The sequence below is a fragment of the Pteropus vampyrus genome, unplaced genomic scaffold (assembly GCF_000151845.1).
Source record: "Pteropus vampyrus isolate Shadow unplaced genomic scaffold, Pvam_2.0 Scaffold151, whole genome shotgun sequence".
Taxonomy (NCBI): domain Eukaryota; kingdom Metazoa; phylum Chordata; class Mammalia; order Chiroptera; family Pteropodidae; genus Pteropus; species Pteropus vampyrus.
In genome coordinates, this window is record NW_011888932.1 from 353,736 (window position 1) to 373,042 (window position 19,307).

The window sequence follows — 19,307 nt, forward strand, 5'->3', positions numbered from 1 at the left end:
CAGTAATTTATGGCAAGGAGACTAGAAATGTGGGTTTTACCTTTGTTTCTTTGGGCAGATACATAGAGATACCTGGGTTCAAATCTCTGCTCTGTCCCTTGTTTAGCTGTGTGATCTTGATCATAGTACTTAACTTCACAACTAATTTTCTCATTTGCAAATAAGAATAAAACAAATACATATTCCATAGGGATGCAGCAAGGATGAAATGAGATAATTCAGGTAAAACAGCTAGCATGTTGTCTGGCGCATAATAAATGCTCAATAAATATTCTTAGTTAGTTTTCATTAATAAGCCTATATAATTTTAGTTCAATTCAGTAAATATTTATTGCATGCATACTATATGAAACATCCTGTACTGTGTGCTGAGAAGAATACAGAAATAAGTTGAAGATAGATCCTTTCTTTATAGAGTAGATATCTAAGTTTCTTGAAACCCAAGACTGAGCTTTCTTTAAGGCAATAAAGTGCCTGAATACATTTATTTTACAGATTGAACTCACAATAATTATCTATCAAAGATAAACCATCTTCATGGCTCAGAGTGGGGAGGAAGATGGTATCAGTGAATTGTTCCTATTTTAGTCAAAGGAAAACATTATTTTTAGAAATACAAGTTCTTCTGTTTACCGCCTCTGATGCTGCAGACACACATATTCCATAACTTGTGCCCACAAATGTGGATGTGTGAAAACGGTGCTCTGTCTGTGTTAGCAGATGCCTTTGATGGGGTTAAAACATTCTGCGGGCTTTTGGCACCTAATACTACATTTCATGAAAAACATTGCTTAAATCTTATAATAGCAGGGAAGTTTATTTTTACATAGAGGGAAATCCTCATTTTAGTCCAGTGCCTTTCTTTTATGCTTCCATTCTGGAAACCCATACCCTTAGCCTGCATTTGGTCAGACTTTTCAGAAAGGAGGAGTGGAAAAAGGAGATCAGCACATAGTTTACAGTCCAGAAATCTGCTTGGCAAAGGAGTTGCTGAAGACTGTGGCATACAAGCTGCAAAGAAGTACCTTTATGATTGATTTCCATTCAAGTCAGACTGACTGCAGTGTGGTCATTTTTCTAACCTGGAACTGCTCACACTGCAGCAGTCTGCTATCTGCAGGGTGTCTGAATTATAGCAGTCTATGTCTGTGTTACCTCTTACACAAATTACTTACACTGGTTTCTTTTTCCATGCAAATTCATCAGTTCTACAGCCCCTTGTAGCCACAGTCAGGAAACTGGCCGAAAACACAAATTGATAAAATGAGTTAATTTTATTATACTTATTTTTTTCTTTCTGAAAGCCCTCTCTCATAGGCAGTATTCAGGAAGCATACTATACTAAAAGGAAGATAACAAAGGAGTCGAATTTTCTTGCCATAAATTACATTCCAAGTTAATTCCGTTTAACGATGATTCCAGATTTGCTAGAGTTTTCATACCATTGTGTTTTTACAACTGTGCCTTTGATACAAAGAAGAACAAGTATTTTCCCATGTTCACTCCTTTTGTGCCAGTGACATGAGCTTTCTTACAAGATCCTTGCCACTAGAATGCAAAACAACCCAAAATTGTGCTGGGCTCATGGAACTGTGTGCTGTCGTTGGATTTAACCTGCCCCCTCCCCGCACCCCTCCGCCACTATGATAAAGTACAAGTTCTCAAAGTTTCAGTGAGTATATAGATTATGTAATCTGAAGATAAATACACCTCTACCTCTTTCTTTCCTCCAATAGTTATTTTATAAGTTAAAAATTGAGTGCTAAATCCTGATAGTCTTTTTTGGCGGCGGGTGGAGGGGGTCATATTCTTTAGTTGACAGGCAAATCTAAGGGAGAGGCAACTATGACTGTTAATCTGTAAAATGTAAACCCTACGAGGGCAGGGGTTTTTATATGTCTTGTCCACCAATGGATCTCAGGCATCTGGAACAATGCCTGGCCCATTAAAAGTGTGCCATAAATATTTGTCGAATTTCATTGAATGCAGACTTTCAGAAGACATGTGCCATCAGCAATAGGCTGGCCCCGCTAGTCATTTAGTTAATGCTCCCCACTGATTCCTGTTGAACAAGATGTAAACTCAGTGCACTGTCATGTCCTAGGCGGAGTAGCTTGAAAATTTGGGTAGAATTTTTTTTCGCATCATCCTCTCTTTCCAACAATGCAAGCTTGAGCAGATTGTCTCTGGTGGATGGCAGGAGTTCAATAACCACAACCTTATCCAACTACTAATGTGTTCAGAAGAGCAGGTCATTAAGATGGTTGGCTACTAAAGTAACCCCTTTCCTCCAATAGCCCACATTACTATAATGATTCCTTAATAGCAAACCATTTATTAAGAAATGACACAAAGACTACATTCTACTCATGACAGGGAAGAAAGGGGTAGGAGATGAATGACTTAGAAATAACATCTGAAGAGACAATTTCCAAAAGTTATTCTTTTGAGAAAAACTCCTCGGTGGAACAAAATTCACAGAAAGTTCAAGATAAAGTAATTACAGTACTGCCTAAGAAAGTTGGGGACCCAGGTCTTACTACTTATATGCATTTATAGATTTCTGAGTTTCATTTTGTATTGCTTTAAAGTTTGGGAGTGCAAATGGAGAAGGTAATTATTTACTCTTCTTAATTCAAAGCATATTTTTTTGATCATCATCATGTATACAAAACTGTGGTGAGCTATTTAGGAACACAAAAGAGGCTACAGGATCTGTAGGATTAAAGGTCATCTGGTATAACCCTCTGACTTCATGAACTATGAAAGTTACTTAACCTCTTTGTGCCTCAGTTCCTTCCTAGTGGTGGTATGCAGATTCAGTGGGATGATGTGCTTAAAGATCTTAGCCTAGCATCTGGCCCCAAATGTTTGCTTAATAAATGTTAGTCCTTGTTATCGTGATGGTGATGGCTATAGCAGTAGGTGGTGATGGTGGTAGTGGTGGTGAATTTTTGTATTTATTGTAATTATTATTAGAATTATGAGGTCCAAAGAGCTTAAATGACTTAACCAATTTACACAGGTGGTTATTGGCAGTGCTGAGACTCTAGAAGATCTCTCCCAAGCCCAGACCAGCACTTTTTCTATGCCCTAGGATGTCTATCTTGATAGCCCTCAAAATGCACTCAATCTAGTTGGAGGGAAAATGTTATATATGAGATAATTAAAGAAAGATAGTCTATGGTCAAGTATAAATGGAGCAAAATCAGGTTTCACAATATATAGAAAAGATAGAAAGTGCTGTGGTTGATCCAAAACTTCCTTAACACCCCCACATTTGATTGACAGTAGCTACGTAATCTTTGTAACACATCAGAAGGCAGTTAGTTGTTAGCTTCAGAAACTCAACATGGCATCCCAGGCAGACATTGGACAAGTCATTTAACCCTTGACAACTTTTACTTCCCTAATTTATAGGACCTTTCACCATTATTAGCTAAGAAACTCATTGTATTATATATATTTTGTCGATACTTTGTATTTGTTTGAATAATATGATCATTTGCTTATTTATGCCCTATTATAGTACACAATTAGGAACAGGTCTTTTATACCTGCTTATTATCCTGGAAGAGGTGACAGATATGCATTGCGAAAATTCTATTTTCTTTCTTGACAGCCTGGTTTAGGCCTTCATTCCTTTTTGCTAGGACTCTTGAATCAACGTACCAACTTATTTCCCCATCTCCAGAGTCTTGATCCTCTTCTGTGAATGTTATATGCTGTTGTCATATTTCCTCAGATTCAACAAGTGTCTTATCACTTCCCTACTTAGAAACTGTCATGGATCCCACAGATCACTCAGTTTACATCCTACCTCAAAACTTATGTACACACTTTGTCATTTGCCTAGAAACCCTCTCCTGTCTCCTTCTCTCCCTCTTTAAATCCTCACCATACTTGAAGGCTTAGCTTAAGCACCAACACGTCTTGAAATCAACCCTATTTCTGATCCCATAAGCCAATATGATCTATTACTCCTTTGAACTTTCCTAATACATTCTTTGTATTTTTCCTGTGAGATTGAATGCATTTGGTATTGTGTTAGATATTCAGGTGTTATTTTATCATTTCACTAGGTTGTAAACCTCGTGGGGACAGTGACACTATATACCTTTCTATTATCTCAAGTTTAAGGCAAATATTGTATATGAGAGTCTAGGTGGTATGGGAGGAAAAGCACAGTTTGGGGGGTCAGACATCCTTGAATTTTGATCCTGGCTCTCGTATAATCCAAGGCAAGTGATTTAACCTCATTCTAGGGCTTAGTTCTTCTCATCTGGAAAAAGTACTTTCCTGAAAAGGTTGTTTTAAGGATTAACTTAGATACAATAAATGAAGTGCTTATCAAAACATGGCCCTAGAGGTACTCCGAAAAGCCTGCCAAAATCTCACCTTTTGAATTCTTAGTTAAAAGTCTCTTCCTGTTCAGATTACAGGCACTGAGAATGCCCAACCCATTTGCAGGGACACTTGGTTGGTGACCCCAACCCTGAGATATGAGGCTTTCTCTTTAGCCATCGCAGTATTACTGAATCAGAATCTGTTCCTGTGATCTGACCTTCCATGCAATACATACACACAGATAGTACTGGGGGTTGTTTCCTTACAAGACTCTGGAAGAGGGCAGAGTTTGGGTCTGTGCATTTTTAAGATTATTTAACCCAGGTCGTGAAACCCAGTTTCATTTCAGAAATAAGGTTTTAAAATTCAAGACACACATAATCAGTTTGCCAAGCCCTAAAGTTACTCACCAGAAGTCCAACAGACACTTTGGGAAGAATCGCAGCGCTGCCAGGCCACCTGCTGCTGTTGGCTAGATTACAGCTACAGTGTTCTAAGTGGTTCACAGGAAGTAAATATACAGGAAAGTTAAGGAACATTTCTGTGGGCTTAATTATTTTTTTCAACGTCTCTGAGAGGTGGGCACACCATGTTTACACATGCGTTTTTCTTCCTTTGCCCATTCTGGCTCCCTTGACATTTTAAAAAGATAAGATAAAAGACATTTCCAGGGTAGAACATGATGGTTAAAGTATTACATATAAGTGCAGCTGGATGTTTAGCAGTAGGTGGAGGGCCTCAGACTGCTTCTCTCAGTGCAGTCAAGTCTGTTTCATTCACATCTTGCCCTGTCTTTCCTTCCAAGAGCGAGGGAATGGGGCTAATCAGGTTTCCTTGGTACTCAGGAGTGCGGCAGTTGCTTCATCCAGCTGAGACCTCAACACCATCCTGAAACTTGTGAAAAAAATCTAAATCCAGACCCTTGACACTGGTCAGCCTTATCCCTCTTCTTTAGTTAATGACAGGTGTGAATCTCAAAGCTCCATGAAGGCACAATCATTAAGTACCTATTAAATGCCAGGCTACTAAAAGGGATGATGGGTTATCCAAATCCATATTTGAGTAACTTTTGAGTAATCTCTTCCCATAAAATACAAAATATTATAAAACAAAAGGAAATATGCAAATAAATTTAATATAAAAGTCAAATTAGGAAATGGGTAGTAAAATGATTAATTTGAACTGCTTACATTTATAGTAGTCAAGTCTAATCATTTCTTTTTGAACTAAAGGAACTTCTTCCATTAAAGCCTGTCATTCAGAGACGTGTTTGAATTTCAAAAACTGTATGCAAATTTCCGTTTTTCATTTCTTAACAGTGACTGTTTTTATATAACGGCAGTTATTATTAAGGTTTAGCCATTGCTATTAGAGGTTGCTGTATCCTCCCACACCTTTTCTTGATTCTATTGTTTTATTATGGCATCACAATTTCCCCAAGCAATAATCCTGGGAACATCCCATACCCTCTCTTTCCCATTATTACCACATGCAAGAAGTCAACACGTTTTCTTGATTTTAACTTCTAAGTAAACTTAGACCAAACTCCTCCTTTCCATCTCTTGAATTTAGACCACACTCCTATTTTGTCTTGTTTAAATGTCTCCACTGGCCTCTATGGTTTCACTGATTATGTTCTTCAACTGACACCACACCCCCAACTATGCCTCCTCTCATACAGGGTGATGTTTCCAGATTATAAATATAAATTTGATGGTAGCATTCTAATACTTTGTTAGTTCTCCTTTGACTAGGAATCAATTCCATTTGACCAATGCTACTGACTGCTTCTTGGTGTCAGGGTTTGTACTAGATACTTGCAATATAGCCCCAACGGTCCCCAATTATAGTAGAGTATGATAATTGTATCTATTGTTTCTGCTTCTGCATAATCTTACAAAAGAAGAGTTTATTTGCACTTATATAGTTGTACCACTAATTTTACACAGAGTTGTTTTATAAGATTGATAGATGTTATTCATTTAAAAATGCTGGTTATGCAACTACTGAAAACAAGGTATTTAGACACTCTAGGTAGAAAATACAGGAATCACATCTCACACAAGGGTCAGCTCTGAAAATCACATATAGTCAAAATTGTCCTTGACAATTCCTTAAATCAGAGGTCAGCAAATTCTTCTATATAAGTATCTTCTGCTTTGTGACCCATATAGTTTCTGTTACAGCAGCTTGTCTCTGCTCTCATAGTGTGGAAGCAGATACAATACCTAAATAAATGGGTGTGGCTATGTTCCAGTAAAAACTTTATCTATAAAAACTACGGCTCGGACTGTAGTTTGAGGACCCTGCCCAAGTGGGATGAATATTAAAGTAAAGGCCTGTACAGGGCAATTCAGAGTAAGGAAAAGCCACACCTTTCTCATTGCAAGTACTTAAAAATGGGTGGCCTAGAAAGATGAATTTGCAGTTCAGAACTAACTCCGAAATACAGATGAGTGGAAGCTATCAGGATCAGACAAAGTTAGAAAAGCCTGACAAATGTTTTGGCTGGTCATCGAAGAAAAGTCTCAGACCAAAACATGGAGGTACTTTTGTTAAAAGCATCCAAGAACATTGCAATCTCCATGACAATTCATCATTAAAAAAAAAAAAAATGAGAGAGAGAGAGAAAAGGTGTAAGGTGCATGAGAAAAAATATGTTTTTCTGGTATAGACTATTTTTATTTCAACATTCTTTTGAGGTCAGAGTTTATTACTGATTATTTTGGATAAGCTTACCATATAAATTTGAAAATAAAATGTGTTAAATGCAACAGTGAAATATACTCTCATTGGTCTTTTATTCATAGAACTTATGTGGTTTATTTTTTTTCTTGTTTTATTCTAGCACCAATAGCTGCAGGAACTGGCCCAAATTTTTCTCTCTCAGATTTGGAAAGTTCTTCATACTACAGCATGAGTCCAGGAGCAATGAGGAGGTCTCTACCCAGCACATCCTCTACCAGGTAATGTGATTGATGACTCTGAAAAGGTCATGCTTCATAGTACCACACCTTGATTTTAATTCTAGGCCTGCTAGGCACTTAGCCATGTGCTTATAGCAGTGAAGGTACTAGAAGGTGGATTCAGCCTCAAAAGACTTTTAATCTCATTGAGGAGAGAAAGCAAATTCACATGTAGCAGAAATATACATGTACATATACATACACACACACACACACACACACACACACACACACACACACACACACACGTACATACCAGAGAGTAAAAACAGTGAACTAAATTTTGTGACAAAGGGTAAAAATAGTTAAAGAAGACTTTATCCAAAAAGAGTGACTTGTGCTCAGGTATAAACGTTGGTTAGAGTTGGTGAGATGGAGAGGGAATGGAACGTTATTCCATGAGAGGAGAAGACATGAGCAAAAGCACAGGGGAAGGATGGCTGATGATGAACGTAGCATGTTCTCAAGAAATTAAGGACAAGGCTACTAGGGGAAAGGGTGTATGTTTTGGGGCGTTTGGCACAAAGTTGGCACTGGTGACACCAGTCCCAGTCCCCATGCTCCCAGTAGACATCGCAGCTCAGTCCCAGCTCTTCCCTACTGAGCCTCCAGAGGTCTCAAAATCTAGTCTATTGGAGTTGCCCTAAGAGATAAGCCTACTTGATATCCTAGTGTGAGGTTATAAAAATGAATGCAGTCCTGTGGCAGAGTGGGGCTAGATCGTAAACCCCGTTGCACCGGGAGACCTTTAAAAAAGTAAAGCTGGGAGAGCACAAGCAGATAACGATTGCAGGGTGCTTGATCCCCTTGAGATCACAAAGCCAAAATCAAAATGAAACGTTTTGCAAGATCCTGTTGTCTCTAGATAACCTGGACCAGAGGGAAAGGGATTAGGCATTAAACCCACAGTATTCTTTTACAAATTGGCTTTAGCACTGGACTGTGACAACAAAGAAAAGGATGGTGCAGAACAATCTTTAATGTTTGTGAACTTCGCAGAAAAACATTGGACAAAGGCATATTCCTCCGAAAGCAAGTACCAGAGTTTTATGATTTGAAACAAAGTCCAGATTATAGAAATTTTCCTTGGTAGAGACTTAGTTTTACCTTGACTTTATATATTTTAACCATCATTACAAAAAAAAAAAAAAAAGAAATCAGCTTAGTTATCACCAATATCTTGGAAGAAACAGCTATTCTCTAAATATTATCACCAAATCCTACTATCCTCTTTCATGTTGTTTAAATGTTCCCCTTCGTTCACTGTCATATCAGCTCCCCATGAACAAAAATGTCTGAAATCCAAAGTACATTTGTAATAAAAGAATGAGATTGTGAACACAATCGGGCGCTAATACATTTTGAGGATTTTGAATGTTTGCTGATGGAAAAGACATTGTGTGTAACTGCACTCAGTCAACATGAAAAAGCTTTGCAAACACTTGTGTGCAGTGATTAATTTAAAAGTTGATGGGCTGTTTGTTTTTCATACATGTGCTGCGCATGTACCATGGACGTCCCAGAAAGTGCTCTTCACCCCATCCTTGTGACTTCTCCAGATGTTTTGTTGCTTTTTATTGTGACTCTGAGTGGAAACCTGAATGTTTTCAACGAATGTCATTGAAAAGGCTAGTGTTGTTTACGTATTCTGCAAATAACTAACCCTGATAAGGAGCTAATTATAAATAACGTCGGTAGTTAATAACTCAGTAATATGTTTGTTTTACTCTCATTAGGCTCTCTTAGGATGATTTTTAAAAAATTATTCTTTAAATATATAGACTCAGCAAAATTATCTGTGTACAGGTTAGAAAATGTGCCCAGAAGTATATCCCAGATCTACATATAGAAAAGTTCATCTATCAATCAATATTTGTTCATGCTGTGCAGATATTAATTGATCACTTACTCTTTGAGAGACATTGTGGTAGTTACTTAACATACCTGGTATGATTTAATCTTCATGATAATTTTACAATACAGATAGTGTTGCTATTTCAGAATGGATCAACCCAAAGATCAGAGAAATTAACTTGCCCAAGGTCACAGACCTAGTAAATAGCAGAGTCCACATTCAAACTCAGGTCTGTTGAAACTTAAATAATATGTTATTCTTGCACTGAATCCTCTTGAGAACAGGGCTGACTCTTTCAGTAAGGAATAATAGAACTCAAGACCCCCGAAAAGGAGTATCTAACATCTCATCTTCTCCTGGACACTTAGCATGTGCTATCCTGAATTATTATTACCATCTTTGAGGTATGTACAGGTCCTGCCTCCCCATCTGGACTGTAAGTCCCTTAGAGGACAGTGTCGAACTCTTCCAATTCAGCAACAGACATTGTCAAGTACCAAAGATGTTGTCCTTGGCACTGCGGATATAAAGTCAGATAATAGTTTTACAATCTCGTGGTTAGAGACTGACAAGTAAATGGAAAATTTCAGTTCAAGGTACTATGAACACTTTGAAAAGAGGCATTTTGCAATTTTGTGGGTACAAAGTAAGGCTTATAGGCTTTGCACATAGTAGAGAATAAGTACATATTTGGAATGAAGGTAATAGCCTTACCTTAATTTCTAGGTGGAGTTTTTAGGAACACAAGAACAAATTCTACACACAAGAAGAGATAATGCATCACTCCTTAGAAGAGTATTTATCCTTCCTCTTCTGTAGAGATCTTACTGCTACTTTCACTTTCCTGTTTTCTTAAACTGTTTCAGTGTGCTAGAAAGTCAAGAGCAAGAAACCAAAATCAATGACTGATTCATTTCTAAATTTAAAAAAAAAAAAAAGGAGATTGATAGGCATTAATTGTAACTTCTATACCCCTTCATAGGAAACATCTGCAAAAAATTGGGAAAAAATTGGGATAAAATATACTTTATAAAATATTTTGTAAATATTAAAGTATAAAAATTGGGATAAAATATACTTTTTTATCCCAAAGAACTTTGTCAAGAGAAACCAGCCGTCAAGTTTGTGAAGCTTTGTTTTAGAAGCCCTCCACCTGTCCATCCTGGCACTTCTGACTTTTTTACTCCTGGATCTTTTTCTCTCTTCTATCCTGTACCTCTACCCTGTAGACATCTATCTTGTGTCAACCCTTGAAAGTCCTTGTTTTCAAACTAAAGTTTCAGCTAGTAACCACAGATTCTTTCACCTTTGGGATTTAAAAACTACATGAAGTATTTGCATTTTATTAGTGGAAACCAAGGAAATCAAAAGCTTGACAAACTCAGAAAAATATTAATAATGAGAAAATGATGGGCACTAGAGTTAGCTTTTGGGGTTGGATCTCATTGAGTAGTGACACTTAGGCGAATCCTTGTCACAAGTAGTCATATGACTCTTTCTAAGTAATGACCCAAATCAGCAGTTTTTGAGCATATGTTGTTGACCAGACACTGTGGAAGGCACTTGAGATTAAAAGATAATATAGTCTCTTACACTGCAGACCTCATAGTCCCTTTAGAACATACAGATCTTGCCTTTTATTTGCCAGAGAACATAAGGAAAATATTTATTTCTTTCCAACTTGTATTCTTCCAGCTTCTAAAATGATTTCAAGTGGCTTTCAATTTCGAAACACAACAGGAAATATTAAGTATAGAAAGAGAGGCTAGAAACCATATAGGAAGAAGATAGAGTGTTATATTAGGAGCTGGAACCAAGAGTTATTCCTTAAATTTACCCCAGAGTTTCCTGGTTGCCAAGGCAAGAAGGGGAAGAAAGAGGTTATACAATCTGCATTTTCTAATAAAAGAGAACAATAGAAATATTTTTAAAGAGATCATATTTTTTTCTGGCTTTGTGTATTAGTAGGAATTTTTGCATATATCTTTTTAGAAAAGACTTCTATGAGATGCAGTTTTGCATAAAACATAGAAAAGTTTTCAAGTGACTATTTTTCACTGAACGTCTAGGAAAGCCAAGCAAAGAACATTAGATAAGCTATTAAAGGTATTTCCTTTGGGTATTAAGCTAGCACGCAGCAGATACGTTGCTTTCCTGGGCTCTGGCTTTAATGAAAATAGAACTTAAAGGCTAAGAATACTGGTGTGTCGACTTTAGTAACTAGAGTTTCTTGGCCTAAATTGGTCTGTTGAAACTTAAATAATATGCTATTATTTAAATAGCATAAATGTGGCCCTCCACATTTTTTCATTAGGATTGCTGTAATAGCATGTTACCTGTCTTCCTGCCCCATGGTTCCATCCCTTCTTTTCCCTTTGCTTTTCTAAATCTATCACCTGCACAATTACCAGAATGACCCTAAAATAGGACTCTGATGTCACTCTGTGTTTAGACTTTTGCAGGGAGTTTCCACTGCTTGTAGGATAAAGTCCAGACACACAATATCGCTGTAACCTCCACCCCCGGCCTTTTGCTGTGCCCCTCCTTTAACTTCAGCCATACCAAACATGTGGCAGCTCTCTGCACATGTCACACTTTACTCATGATGTTGTTTCTACCTGAGATGCACCTCTCTCCAGGGAGTGATGTTCAAAATCCCCAATAACCTGAGTGACACAAGCATACCAATTAGAGCTTGGGCTCGGCTCTGAAATACCCGTGATGTGCCAGGCATTAACCCTATAGGTTTTGGCTCATGAGGCTGTCCTGGGGCAAATAATGAGTGGCAAGGTCGGGAGAAACTTATGGGGCTTCAGACACTTTGTCAATTGGTAATAAAGTATTTTAATATATTAAAATCCAAACTGGCTGCCTGAGTGGCGCATCAGCTGAATAACAGCCTATCTCTGCCCTGTCCTTCTCTCTGCTCCATCTCATTGACACTCATTTTTACAGTCAGGAACCATTTCCTCTGGAAACCTTTTTCTGACCTCCCAGGAGCATCACTATTTCCTTTCTCCAGCAACTCATTATATCCTATATGTGGTTTCATTGTAATACCTGTATTTCCATTTTGCACAAGTTGTTCACAACTCTGTCTTTATCCCCTAGACTGTAAGCCCCGTGGAGCCAGGGGCCATGTCTAATTCATCTCTGTATCCCAGCATTTAGCACATCACCTGGCATATAGGAGGTACACAGTAAGAGTTTGATGAATGAAAATGTATTTAAAATTCTGTACCCTGACACATGAGGAAGAGATTTCCCAACAAGTATTCCCTCTAGGTATGAAATCTACCCGTTCTGGTATGTTAGTGACATAATCGATTAAGACACAACAGCATTTGCAACATGAAGTTTCACTACCTTTTACCTTTTACTTTCTCTTCCTGAAGTCTCAAATCGGGAGAAAAAAAATTCAGTCCTATAACTGGAGCAAATGGAACTATTCTGGAAATTTCTCAACCATACCTCTCCAAAAATAAAAAAAAAAATTAAAAAAAAATTCTACCGTGATGGAATAGAACTTCATTTTGGTAATCTCTTTGTAGAGGAAGGGCATAAAAGTCATGGGTTACTCTTTTTCCATGTCACTCGTTGTCACAGGGAAATACAGTCCTTCCTCCTATTTTTGTCTCTTTTGTTCACTGTCTTATCTCTAGTGTCTAGATCAGTACCTGGACTACTGTAGCTGTGCAGTAAATATTTTTTGAAAGACCAGATCCAAGTAGAAGACGAGAAAACATGGCAAACAAAAACAAAAACAAAACAAAAACCAAGCTTTTCTTGAAGGGTCATGCACCCTGGTTTTTATCCTTTCCGGGGCACCCAAAAGGACTGACCTGATGACTAGGGAAATTGCCAATGGCTACATCCCAGCAACAGCCTGCGGAAATATGAAATGTGGACTTACTATCAATACTTCCAGGTGGGGACAGGAGTGGAAGCCAGACACCAGTTCCTCAAAAGAATGAGGAACAGGATGTGGCAACAGCAGCAACTTGAGTGACAATAAAAATCAAAGCCAGACATTTGGAAGAACACAGATCCATGACTATGTTGCACATCCAGTGACTCACGAAACTGAACAAGAGCCTAAAAGAGTCCCAGAATTACACTGAGTTGCCCAGTTGCTTCCTCTCTTGGCTTTCTTTCAACCAAAGGTGCAATGTCCAAGAGAAAGGTGGTTTGGATTGCCTTTAAACATGTACCTGTGTGTTATTTCAGCTCCACAAAGCGCCTCAAGTCTGTGGAGGATGAAATGGACAGTCCTGGCGAAGAGCCATTTTACACAGGTCAAGGGCGCTCCCCGGGAAGTGGCAGTCAGTCAAGCGGATGGCATGAAGTGGAGCCAGGTAAGCAGAGTGGGCAAGTGGGCATGTGGCTAACCCTGCAAAATCTACATGTGCATGGGGGGCCCACACTGTGCATAAATGTGAAGAGAGCAAGCTCAAAGCAGTTGACTTTTTGACTTTTTCACCATGAGCACTTGTTTGAATCTGACTGCTGTATTTATAAAAGGGTAGCAGTGAAAAGCAGCAATTCAACTGAAATGAAAGACTGGTAAGAATGGTACGTGATTTTCTACTCTGACATATTTTCACCTACAATGCAATTCAGCATTCCATTTGCTTTTGCTATTGTTGTTATACTAACTGCCTTTTGGGTTTGGATTTTTGAATTGTCTTTTAATAATCAAATAAAACTATCAACTTTTTCAACTGGATGGATAACATTAGAAAGGAAAATGGATTTCCTGTGTTATAATTTATGTAGTACTTGAATTTTTATATAATGTGAAACTTGAAAATATTCTTTTTCTATTACTGGATATTATTATGATTCTTTTTCTATTTAAATGGAACAGTGGTATTTATGTCCATCTTTACTGAACTAAGCAAATGATGACTTCTCATCTCACCTCCCAGGGTAGTCTAGTCTTGGCTCTGGAATTTTTAGAATAATGTGAATAGTTCTGATAGCAGAAGCTTTTTGAAGTCTTTCTCCATGTCTAACCTCCACCTGGGCAAAGGGAATCTTCTGCAGTGCCTTTCCCAGTATGAAGGTCAAGCAGGTAAAGAGAATAGAGTGTGGGCTTTGGAATCAGAGGGGCAGAATGTAATCCTGGCTCCAGCTCCTGACGGCTGTGTAATTATGGATAAATTGCCTAACCTCTTTGAGCCTCTGTCCCTACTTTTATAATCTATCAATAACAATAGCTGTTTCAATGCTGTTGAGAACTAAGTGAGGTAACATAAGAACTAAGTGAGAACTAACCACCTAGGAATTATACCCAGTACAGTTTGAAAAAAATGTTTTCTGACCATTCTCCCCTACTCATGCCTCAGAGTAATTTCCTGCAAGAACAGATGAGCACCAAGAAAATCTCAGAACTAACCACTTCATCTTCAAATCTTAATTTCTTTCTCTCCTCCCTAACATCAAAAGACAATGCTTAGAGGGTGTGACTATAAAGGGATAGCATGAGGGAGATTTTTGGGGTGATAGAACTGTTCTATATCCTGATCGTGGTGATGGTTACAGGAACCTGTGCATATGTTAACATTCACAGAAATTTATACCTTCCACCTCCCTTACCTGCCCCCAGGGAGTTTTACTGTATGATAATTCAAAACAAAACAAAACCTCAGGCCTCACTGGCTAAGTCCTTTATCTTGCTCCCTTTACTAAAATGCAGAAATTTCACTTAGCCTTGCTTAGTATACCTAATCTTCTCACTCAACTCATCATTTATTTATTCATTCACTCATTCAGCAGTCTTCATTGGGAACTTTCTCTGGATGAAATGCTTTTCCTGGTTCTGGGAACTCAGGGATGAATGAGAAGGCTATGGCTCCTGCTTTCAAGGAATTCACAACCGGGGGTGGGAATCAGACACATAAGAAGCACATGATACGGCAAGATGGGAAGTGCAAGGATGGGGATATTAGCCTCCGGTGCCACGTTTTTCTGTTTTTACCAACACAGCACTCGAGATGTGGTGGGTCTTCTATAAAGGTCATACATCAGCTGCACTCTACACAGTCCGTCTAAAGTAGCTAAGAAATAAACCCAGGCCTAAATGAAAATGTAAAATGCTGACTCCTTATTGCCACTAACTGCATCATCAGCACGACCTCAGTATAGTGCCAATGAAAAGTTTATGTGCTATTAAAAAATTAAAAGATGTAAAACTTTTTTGGATCCTTCTTAAAAGGCTGATTGGAGCCCTAGCCAGTTTACCTGCTTCAGTGAAAATGAGAATCAAAATATGCAGGTTTGGTACATTTGTGCTTGAGTATGGTGCTGATGTAGTTTTAGGCATCTCAAAGCTGTTTTTATTGTGCTGATATACATGAAGCTCCTTCATCATGAGACTGTTCTTTGGGTCCTTAAGTAGATGGCTTTGGGGCATATTTGAGAGCAGTGGGGTTGGTTGAATATAGAGTACTTTGAGCTGTAACTCTTATTCAGGGTAATTATTTCTGTATCAGCATGTTACATAAGGACCAAATAATCATGAACTTTAATGTCTGAATACCCAAATTCTTTGTACTCATTAAATAACTAAAGTTGAATGGCTGAATCCTTTTGGGAGGAGAGATAGACTAGATAAGTGATAAGTAGGTAGGTAGGTAGGTAGGTAGGTAGGTAGGTAGGTAGGTAGATAGATAGACAGACACACAGACACACAGACAGACAGATAGAGTTTACCATATGTTACATATATACACACACACACACATATATATTGACTAGACTGATTCTTCATTCTCTATCCCTATGTCATTAACAGAAAAATGCAGTTTCATGGTATATGTATATGAGGGGTGAGGGAAGAGTGGATAAATTTACATTTGGCCACATTCAACGTAGAAAGTCATAATTGAAACGGGGCCTGAGGGGACATTAAATCTCAACCAAAGGATGTTATACACGTTCATGGTGACTTTGGTGTCATTAACTCACACCAGCCATTTTAAATAGATAATTTATGCTGCCATATGGTCCTTTTGGGGGATTTTTCATCTAGCCCAATCCCCTTTTTGGCACAGGGAACACCCTTATGTTGTTCCCACACTGATCGGGGCCTCTATGGCTTTTCCCCAGGGGTACAGTTCATTGAGTGGGAGGCTTTTAGTGGTTCACTCATGTAAATTACCTTCAGAGCATGTTGGGAGTTATGTACATCTGAACACTCCAGCAGCCTCTTGGTTGCCTATATTTGGGATAATTCTCTCAAACCCGTCCTGAAGGATACTTTGTTTATGCCTCAGATGTGACACAGGAAGCAAAGCCTGTACTTACTCCTCACTCAGAGAGCTTTGCATCTGTTTACCTGCCCTCAAATGCTTTTCCAGGACTCCCCAGCCAAGAGAGGGATGAAGGTTGCCAGAAGAGACAAATTTCCTTGAGCAATAGGAAGGCTTTGGAAAGTAAAACAAACCAGACATGCAGTAAATTACATGGCCTCTTTCAAATGTCTTTTGTAGTATCCTGTTCCCCATTAGTTTATCTCAGCACTTTTAGTGCACAGCTCTTATTATCTAGGAAGAAGGGCATAGGAGATTAAAGATGATGTTAGTTTAAAAACATCAGACAACCTCACGCTAACTTTTGCTTCTCTTACAATGCTGCATTTGTTCCCTCCACTTAGTTTCGTTTCCCTGTTATCTCAAAACTTGGTTAGATTCGAAGCTTTGAAGCTAATCACGCACTGATGAAATGAGTCCTATGAAATTCTATCAAGCAAAAATGTGCACGCCATCAACTGTTGTTTATTTATACAAATGAAATATTGCTGAGAAATTGATAATACAAATAAAGAGGAAGGAAACCAACAGCCAGGAGCCTACACTGGGTCAGACACTGTGCATGGTGCTTTCATATATATAGTAAAAATTATAGTTATAATTATTTGAGTACCTACTGGCTACCAGGTGTCTTTTTTTAAATTACCCTTCTCTAAAATTTGCAAGATAGAATGATTCTGCCTCAGTAGAGATGAAAACTGACAATTGTAATTCAGAATCCAGTCTTCAACCTAAATCTGATTTCAGAATATAAGTCTTCTACATTCAATAACCTCTTTTATCAGAAACATTTTTGCTTGTTTTTTAAGGTTTCATGTCCTGGGCTCTTATTTAAATTAAAAACATAATTAAAAAAAAATAATGATCAGAAAGACCTGGAAAATCCTCCACTTTCTTTATCCCAAGTCCTTGTTATACAACGTAGGCTGGGGAAGGGATGTGGACTATGAAATACATATAGGATGTGATATATAAGCAAATAGTATTAACTGTTAACAAAGTGAAATATCTATCATTTTTGCCTATAAAATCAAATAATCCTCAGCATTCAAATCTGTGTTCAAATAATAGCTCATCAGAGAGGGAGGCTCCCAGTGACCTGAAATAGCTGCTGAGGCTTTTCTGTCATACCATAATTCATAACTCCACTTCCCTTTCTTCATACCACTATCTACTGTTAGTGACTGCTTTATCCCTCTGGAATATACACTTCATGAGCAATGGGACTTAGTCTGTCTTTTCTATAGACTATGCATCCATAATAGTCTCTGGCACATGATAGGTACTCAATAAATAAATAATGAATGAATGAATGAATGAATGGAGCCTATAGAGCAGAGAAAATTGGGCACTTTTAATAAATCTGAAAGCAAAATTTGCTACCAATAATTCTCTCAGAATTAATGTTTCGTATAGTCTCAATCTATAGGCCGTTGTTTAGTCAAATCCAATTATTAACAAGTAGTAAGCAAAATGATTGCTAAAGGCTCAGCCAAGGGCCCCACTGACAAGTAGTAGTGTATGAAATTTTATTACAAGTATCCCTTGACTTAAACAGTTTTTTAAGTAAATCAAGCTTCATGGATTATTGAGCTGCATAACTTCCTGAATTTGAAACTGCACCTGCATTAACCACATACATACAGTCAGTTTCAGCAGAAGTAAAGATAATTTCTTTATTGTGAAACAACATGAAATCGTAGGACTTTTCAGTGAAATTTAGTATGTTTTTGAAAACTGGAGAGGCTACTTAAGTTTTTTCTTACAAAAAATATTCAAAATTCTAGCATGTCTTCAATTATACTATAATTGTAAAAACCTTATTAACAAATACAATTGCATTAGCCAAAATGCTAAAAGTGCTAAACGGTTCAGTGAAAAGTTTTTAAGTCAAATTTGGTAAGTAGTAAGTTTAGCTGTAGTTATTTTCTTAAAAATTTTTAGAGATAAACTTCTTTCAGAGATGAACTTCTTCCCAAAGACTTAGTAGTCCTCACTTTTGAAGGTCAAAATTAAGTACTATAATGGTCTACTGTGTGTTCTTATCACAATTATTAAATAAAGAAATAAATACATTTATTTTAAAGGCATTTGTAGAAAAATTATTAAATAAAGAAATAAATACATTTATTTTAAAGGCATTTGGTAAGCATCTGGTCAACCAACAGCCCAGGACATTTAGAACCAGAGTTCAGTGTCATCATTACTAGAACCACAGTTGGATTTTTGCAGACTTATACTAGCTCATTGTAATTTTAAATATCCCATATCAGATTCATTTGGATTCTCAACTCTGCTGGTTCTAATTTGACTGCCAACAGTAATTTGTCAATTGTAGGAGTGGGGGAAGTTTACCGACTTAAACTAGTAGCTCAGACACATAGGAGGGGGCCTATTATCGATGCCACGTAAAGGCAGTAGACTGGTAACAATAGTACATTGATCAGAGGACACTCTGCTGCACTGGCATATATTAGGGAAAATATTAAATCTCCCACAATCTTCTGCTGTAATAGGAATAGTCACTGTTACAGAACACTGCCATAGGATCAATGTCTTGGCATTTCTTCTGCATTTATGGAGCAGCGGGAAAGCAGCATTATGTGACAACGTTGTCTTCCATTATCTCTTTGATATTGGCACCTGCTCATTAGAGACTGCCGCACTAGGGAGTACCAGTACAGTAAGAAGGGGCTTGGTCTTTAGTGTCCTCCTTTATCAGAGAAATTTCATCCAAATGAGGGATTATGACAGGAAAGCTATATTACAAAATAAGTACTCTAACCACCCTCAGAAATTTCCTTATCTTCTTTATCAAGGTTATTT

The 19,307-nt window shown here is 37.8% G+C and overlaps 1 protein-coding gene across 7 annotated transcripts in view; it reads left to right on the plus strand.

Moving 5' to 3' along the window:
• Positions 1 to 19,307, plus strand: part of NFIA (nuclear factor I A) — a 358,991-nt gene that overhangs the window by 246,275 nt on the left and 93,409 nt on the right. For all 7 annotated transcript variants that reach the window (XM_023536201.1, XM_023536200.1, XM_011369530.2 and 4 more), the window contains 2 exons: positions 7,196 to 7,313; positions 13,396 to 13,523. In XM_023536201.1, the coding sequence (XP_023391969.1) occupies positions 7,196 to 7,313; positions 13,396 to 13,523 (246 nt within the window). The remainder of the gene's footprint in view (positions 1 to 7,195; positions 7,314 to 13,395; positions 13,524 to 19,307) is intronic.